A 7,354-nucleotide genomic window follows, 5' to 3' on the forward strand; every position below is an offset into this window, starting at 1 on the left:
GTTACAAATTCGATAAGTTCTTGTCATGGCTAAGTTACCTTTGTTGAAAGATTAAACTAAAGAATGTTAATGAGGTTCACCTCATTCAAGAGCCAAGTGCCAAACAAAAGATTGGTGACAGATGACATGTAGTACAAGTGGGAAGGGTGGGGTATAGGGCATCTTAGTACTAATAATTGCCTAATATTTCTCTAATATTTTAATTGCAAGTATAGATAGTGTTGCGGTAGTCTTTTATTTAAGAGAAGACATCTTAGTACGAAAATCGAGTCCCTATAATTGTCGCATGGGGGTCATGCCTTTGTTTCCTCAGCCTTATGTTCCCCCAGCTCTATGTTCCCTCAAAAACTTTTTTATCATGATCATGAAAAGATCATGAAATAAAACATTATGTAACATACGTCTGACCCACTATAATCAAAAGGATAACGCAAAAAAGCTTACAGCTTGTTTCCATTGCGGTCTCTTCCATAATGTGCAGGGGTCTTCAACGGTTTTCAGACCAAAGACCCCTTAGCTGACAGAGATGAAGCAGGGACACCCTAATACGTGGGTATTCAACAGGGGGTCCGTGACCCCTAGGGGGTCCTCAGAATCACATGATATTGCTGATATCTTTATTTGGACTGAAAATATGCATGAATCCGACATATCATTAGCAAAGAAAAAATACTACCCAACACAACCACCCCCACTGCATGGACGACAGTAGCAGCAACATTTTTAAAACATTGAATTAAACAATGCAGACCTGTCACCCATTCAAACAAGTGTACATAGTTTATATCGTACTTAAAAATATGGATGATAATGATTTATAGATAATCCCTAAGAATCTTAGTTTACTTTAAACTGATGCTAGGTTCTCGGTTGACCTATGATCCTAGATGACTGAGGCACTATACATACACTGTCTCTATGCATTTGATGTACAGTATGTGTTTACCTTGCTTATTGTAAATCGCTCTGGATTAAGAGCGTCTGCTAAATGCCTAAATTGTAAATTAGGTTTGTTTTGCAAACCATACAGTATGGTACTGCACAGGCTTATGAAAGTGCTTTTTTCACTTTATGGGAGAAAACTTAAGACAAAAGAGAAGTATGATCAAGTTACAGAAGTGGTCAATTTTATCACCAACTTCATGTCATGGGTGGACTGGAAACAAAAGTCAGCCTGGGAATATTAATTACAGCGGCCCTCATATTTGTTATTTTAAAAATAATAATAAGTAGTGAAAGCTCATCTGTCAATCAAATAAAGTACAAAAAATACAATAAAATAAATACAAATTAAAGGGCCCCAGCATGATAATCTATAGGGCAAGACCCCTACGGTCCGTTTTACAAACCAGTATTGTACTGCACATGGCTTATGAAACTCTGATATTAATCTTGATACTACTGACAGTTTGATACTTTTACTACTTCTTTGATACTTCACTTTAAGGGAGGAAACTGATTACAAAATAATAAAATAAGAGAGAAGTGACCAGTTACAGAAGTGGTAAATTTCATCATCAACTTTATGTTGAAATTTGTGGACCAGTAGATCATATCTCACACTAAATATAAACAGTGCTAAATAGCAGTAAAGTGGTTCTCTGGATGTATGTGTGCGTGTCCACTATGCAGAAACAAGAAGATACGTAGGTTGCACCCAGAATGTGTATTTCTTCACCATATAAAATACAAAAAGGGACATGGTGAACACCACATGTAGCTCTTCACCCTCAACATGGACTCCAGTCTACTTGCAAGTAGAAGCATTTATGCTCAGCTGAGCTAAAGAGCCAGCCTTGACTATACCACTCTAAGGGGTGTTTTCTAAATCTAGATAGAGCATACAATAAACCATGCAAGTATTAAGTCTCCATGAACTACAAAAGTACTCTTTCACAACACCACCTGCTGCCAGGATTACAGAGTGGCACAACCAGTGGAACAGCCTGGGCAGCCAGACAACCCGATGGACAGAGGGGAATCACCTGCAGACGAATGTCTTGCTACTGGCCATGACCAACATTGGGCTGTCTGGAAAACACTGAACCGTCTGCGGGTCGGCGAAGGACGTTGCAAGGCATCCATGAAGAAATGGACATTAACATCTAAACCACAAACCATGGAACACATCATGAGATGTAGCTATCCACTCCACAATGTACTGGAGATGATGTGGCCGAGCCAAATGCCGCTGCACTCGCCTGCGACAACCACTGACCTGATATAGAAGATGGCTGGACACGAGGAAGAAGACAATGATTCTTTCCTCACTACTACAACCGACCATAAGCAACTCTAAAACACATCACAAGCCCCCTCTGCCATCCTGACTTGGTCCAGCCCAATTATACTGGAACAGAACAATTTGTACTCATCTGAGGGAACATAGGGTCTAATTTGGGAAGGGGGAACATAGCACTAGCACGAATGGTTGTGGGTGGTAACGATTCCAAGTCGGGTCGTAAATGATTGGGTTGTCACACACACCACACTCCAACAGGATTATATCACTGTTAAAAACGCAACTATACATACCGAGTGCATAACTCAAAAGTCTACCAATTGTTTGTAGAAGTTTGGCTGTGCCCATCGCGGGGTATGGACTAGTTAGTACGCATGGATTTTGCAGTTTTTCCTTGGCCCATGAAAATATCTTTTGAGATATCTTGCTAAAAAATATCTGATAACAGACAGACGGATAGACAGAGACAGACAACCAGCCAGACAGACAGACAAATTAATGAACAAACAAACAAACAAACAAACAAACTGGGGCAAAAACATCAGCTCATTTGTACTCATCTGAAGGAACATAGGGCTGAGGGAACATAGGGTCTAATTTGGGATGGGGGAACATAGAGCTGAGGGAACTTGAGTATGCTCCCATGGCATGCAATCATCAAATGACACAACTTTTGTAGGGACATTTTTAATAAATGTTCAAATACTAGGTAATCATCAGAAAGTATACTGTAGGTTTCTATTGAAAGTCTTGGTGACACAAAAACAAACCTACTTGATGGTGGTCTCTGACAAGCAGAGGGCTTCCATCTCACCACCATAAAGAGTCTCTCTGTCCCAATGTGACTGGTGCACTGGCCCATTTCTGGATGGTCTCCCTTTCAATTAACCCAGATTTAGATATTAATAAGATAAAAGAAGGTCTAGACTGGAAATGGGGCAGTTCGAGAGGGAGGAGAGGGTCCTGATTTCAGAATGGTCACAGGAAAGTGGGACACCTTCGCCCCTCCTCTGATTGGGGAATAAGACTGGTTACTATATAGAAATACCCTCTGGCCCTTTTTAATTGCTCCTTCCTCCTCTGGGATTTGGGTGCAATGAAAATCTGAGAATACATTTATGATGAGGACATTATCACAAGAACACACAGTTAAGTAGATGGACAGATATGACAGCTTTTATTTCCATTCTGAATGAAGAGTTCATTTTTCTGAATATAGGGCATTATAATGAGAGTAGAACTATCCAAACTATCCATTTCCAACTCCAATAGTTTATTGAGTTGGAAACAGTATTCAGTTCTATCCAGATTTATGTTTGGCGTGAGAAATTGGCACTTTAGGCTATAGGAAAAGATGACACTTAAATCCATTTAAAGCCATAAGACATTTACGTTGGACACAGCTAACATATAAATTGGGTGGTAGCAGTAAGATGACAGATCAGTGGAGGCCTTTGTTCATCAGTTGGCTAAGGGCAACATACTGTAGTGTGTGTGTTGGGCACAGAAATTACTCCACCACCAGTAGAGTGCATCTGGGGAACTACTCTACCAATGTGTGTCAAACAGCCTCCTCTTCACCACGATGGACAATACAGATACAGAAAATACAGCAGACACAAGATAATGTAATAGAATGTAATAATAGGCTTCAAACATAGTTAGAAACTGAGAAAAATGTTATATCTACTGTACATACACTGTGTATATTTACAGTTAAAAATAAACAAGATCGGTGTGTACAGTGTGTGATCAGATACTGAAAACCGATATGTCCAATGGAAGAAATCGTGCACAATTCTGAGCACCACAGTTGCATGGTTTCCTCTGGAGAGTAGCCGTCCTACTGGCCTGTATGGCGGCGTCACGCTGCATGGGCTGTTCCACATGAGGCTGGCTGCTGGAGCCTCCTGCATAGTCAAACGTCAGCTCCTCCTGGGCGTCAATGTCCCGGCTAGCAAACAGTGCCAGTCTGGGCACCACGGAGTGTACGCGGACTGGCACCATGAACAGGTTGGGAAGGCAGGAGTGGTTGAGGAACCGGCCTACGTTCCCCACCCTGCACGGGTCTACAAAGGTCTGCGAGACTGGGCCTTGGCCTGCATGCTCTCTCACAGCGATAATGTAGTTATTATCCTCAGGCCTCTGGGCAAGTTGTCTACGCATAGCCTCCTCAAAGCTGATCACCTCGCCTGCATACTCACACACAAAAGTCCTGCTGGGAATGGGCTCCAGTGTCCGCAGCGCCCAGCCACGCTCCTTGGTACGATACACCTCCAACCTTAGTGTAATGCCTTTCTGGACCACCCGGTTAGAGCAGGCCTCACTGCAAGCACAAAGAGTGTTGCATTCGAATACTGGCATGGAGTAGGCAGCATCTGCACTACTCAGGTCGAGCAGTGAACAAGAGCTGTTGTATGCCTGTCCATATGTCTGCAGGCAGCAGCAGCTGTCAGTCAAGCAGGAGTGGGTGTGGCAAGAGCATCCGGGAAGGGTTACCTCGCTGGGGTCGATGACACATCCTGGACCCTGGACATTATCGGGTGAATACTGAAAAATAACATTGAAATATCAAATAAATGACAATCAAGGCACTGTTGTTATGTTATGGGCCCAAATCCTTTTAAAGTAGTACAGGACTTACTCTTGACTCTCATCTCATTTGTTTGGCCTAATCGCTGAAAACAAAGCCAATGTACCTCGATTTCCTGCTATAGCTAAACTTACAGAATCAGATTATGGACATATTAAAACGGAACTGCTCATAATTGTCAGAATGGGTAAATGCAGCGGACAAATTGTGTCTGGGGGGTATCTAACTCTTACTTTTTACCATCTATCTTGTGTATAATTATGCCAGTTTGTTTGGTTCATAAAGGTGAGGTACAGTATTTTGCTTCTCTAGATCAGTGGTTCTCAATCTTTTCAGGCCGTGACCCCACAAAATAATCATATTTGAACTGGGGACCCCGAACCCTGACAAGCACTTGGAATTGTAGGATCTTAAGCATTCAATTTGGTTTGACTCGGTTCCACAGATAAATATTGTGAAAATAGCTGATTTACAAGCTGTTGCAAGGCGTCGTGAGCTTGTAGATCGGCTATTTTCATAATGTTTGCCTCTTTCTTATGTTATTTGACAATTTGGACAATGTTTGACCAGTTTTTATAGTATAGTTTGTTGATTACTTTTGATCCAGTAATGGGGTTTTTCTTTTAGGCATTAAAAAGATCTTAAAAGTCCTTAAATTGTCACTTCACTGTCATCTACCCACAGGGTTTAGAACCACTGCTCTAGAGATGTCATTAATGTGGTAGTGATGTGCTGCCATCTGGTGGTACAATGTTGTATTTAAAGCGTTGGGGTATTTCACCTTAGATGATATAATTATCTGCATCTAGCATGGATAGCATCTAAGTTGCTTGGGCTAGTATTTCACAAGAAGTGCAATCATGTGTAAGTTGTCTTGGGGGTTCATACGAATCAGTTAATACACTTGTCATCATGACACAACATGCATGTTGTGGGTTGTGTTGTGGCCAAACGTGTAGCTAACAGACTTAGCCATGGATCCAAGACGATCATTTGTCATGACAGTCATGGATGAACTTCAACATAGTGTTACATCTACATTAACGTTCAGATTTCAAATATAAAGTGCTTACCCCATGGCCACGGATGTTAAAATTATGTACGGGGCCTCAGAAGTAACCGTAGCTTCCGTATTGTTCAATAAAAAGCATTTTGATCCGATCGGTGGCCATTTTCCTCATAGTTATAGTGTATCAGAGTGCAATACACGTCCCAACCGATAGGGTCGCGTAGTTGAAATCACATGGAGAAAATGGCCACCGAAACGATTAAAATGCTTTTTATTGAACAATACGGAATATACGGGTACTTCTGAGGACCCGAACATAATTGTAACATCCGTGGCTATGGGGTAAGCACTTTATATTTGAAATCTGAACTTTGGTGTAGATGTACGGGCTAAAAAGGGAGAAAGAACAAACACTATGTTGAAGTTCATCCATGACTGTCATGTATCAGGGCTAACAGACTTAGCTCTGTTGGAAGGTACGTACTAGTGTCATCATCATCATGTTTACCTGGAATACAGGGTACTCTTCTTCGCTGACATTGGCTTCTATGCCAATTTGAATATCCTCGAGATTGTTACTCAAGTCTAAACTTAAACTGTAATTCATTACAAATCTGTAACTGTTTCATTCAACACAACATACTACTGTAGCTCGGTAGAGCAGTCGATAGCCTTCAAAGGGAACTTCAGTATTACCATGTTTTGTGATAGAAATAAGCAACCAGGTCTAGGAAAACAAGCCCAAAAGAAGCAACTAGGCCACATGAGTACTTAAACCTAGCTCACAACGCGTCGCGATGTGACACGTTGTGAGCTTGTAGATCTGCTATTTTGAAAAACTCTTTGCAATAAAATGTGGAATATTTGGAATATGTTTTAAAACATTCTAACGACATTAATGCTCCCTGGCACAAAACATTTTCATGAAAATATTTGGGAATGACTGGTTTAAATAATAATCAAACATTTTGGAAGCAAGCCTAAATTAACAAGTACACTTTAGAAACAAGCCCCCCAAAAAAACGCAACCCGCAACTACCAATATTTACAACTTTACAGAAATACAAGCCCAAATCGCTTATAATAAGCGGACATGGCAACGCTGAAAACACGGCCCACAAAGGGAGAAGCCCCTGACTGCAGCTTGCAGATCGGGGAGGAGCTGATGGTGGGCGGAGTTAAACCTTCAACCCCTCCCATTGTGGGCAGGGTACTTGGAGAAAGGGGCAACTTCCGCTGCCTCTACATGGTACTTTTCCTCCTAGCGTTAATGTGGAATAATTACACCTCTGTGATTACACTATTTAGGTCGTCCACACTCCACACAACTTACACAAGAGATTTTTAATTTACAGTTCCTTAAGACTTTATTAGAATGTATTAACCGTTTACGGTTTTATATTCTTACTAAGAAAAATAAAGGAATGTGAAACACTCTGGATGCACTTCCATTCAGCTTAATCTACGTTTAGTGGTACCGTTTTGCGTTTTGGCAATAAAAAATTATTGC

General features: G+C 41.2%; 1 protein-coding gene across 1 annotated transcript; it reads right to left on the minus strand.

The window, feature by feature from the left end:
• Window positions 1-2,976: 2,976 nt before the first annotated feature.
• setmar (SET domain and mariner transposase fusion gene) lies at window positions 2,977-6,506 on the minus strand. The gene is made up of 2 exons (XM_080424513.1): window positions 6,353-6,506; window positions 2,977-4,792 (listed from the first exon to the last, which is right to left on the minus strand). The coding sequence occupies exons 1-2, from the start codon at window positions 6,449-6,451 to the stop codon at window positions 3,995-3,997; spliced, it is 897 nt and encodes a 298-aa protein (XP_080280639.1). The 5' UTR covers window positions 6,452-6,506; the 3' UTR covers window positions 2,977-3,994.
• Between the last annotated feature and the right edge of the window lie 848 nt (window positions 6,507-7,354).

This window comes from Gymnoscopelus braueri (assembly GCF_963280865.1).
Source record: "Gymnoscopelus braueri genome assembly, chromosome: 3".
Taxonomy (NCBI): domain Eukaryota; kingdom Metazoa; phylum Chordata; class Actinopteri; order Myctophiformes; family Myctophidae; genus Gymnoscopelus; species Gymnoscopelus braueri.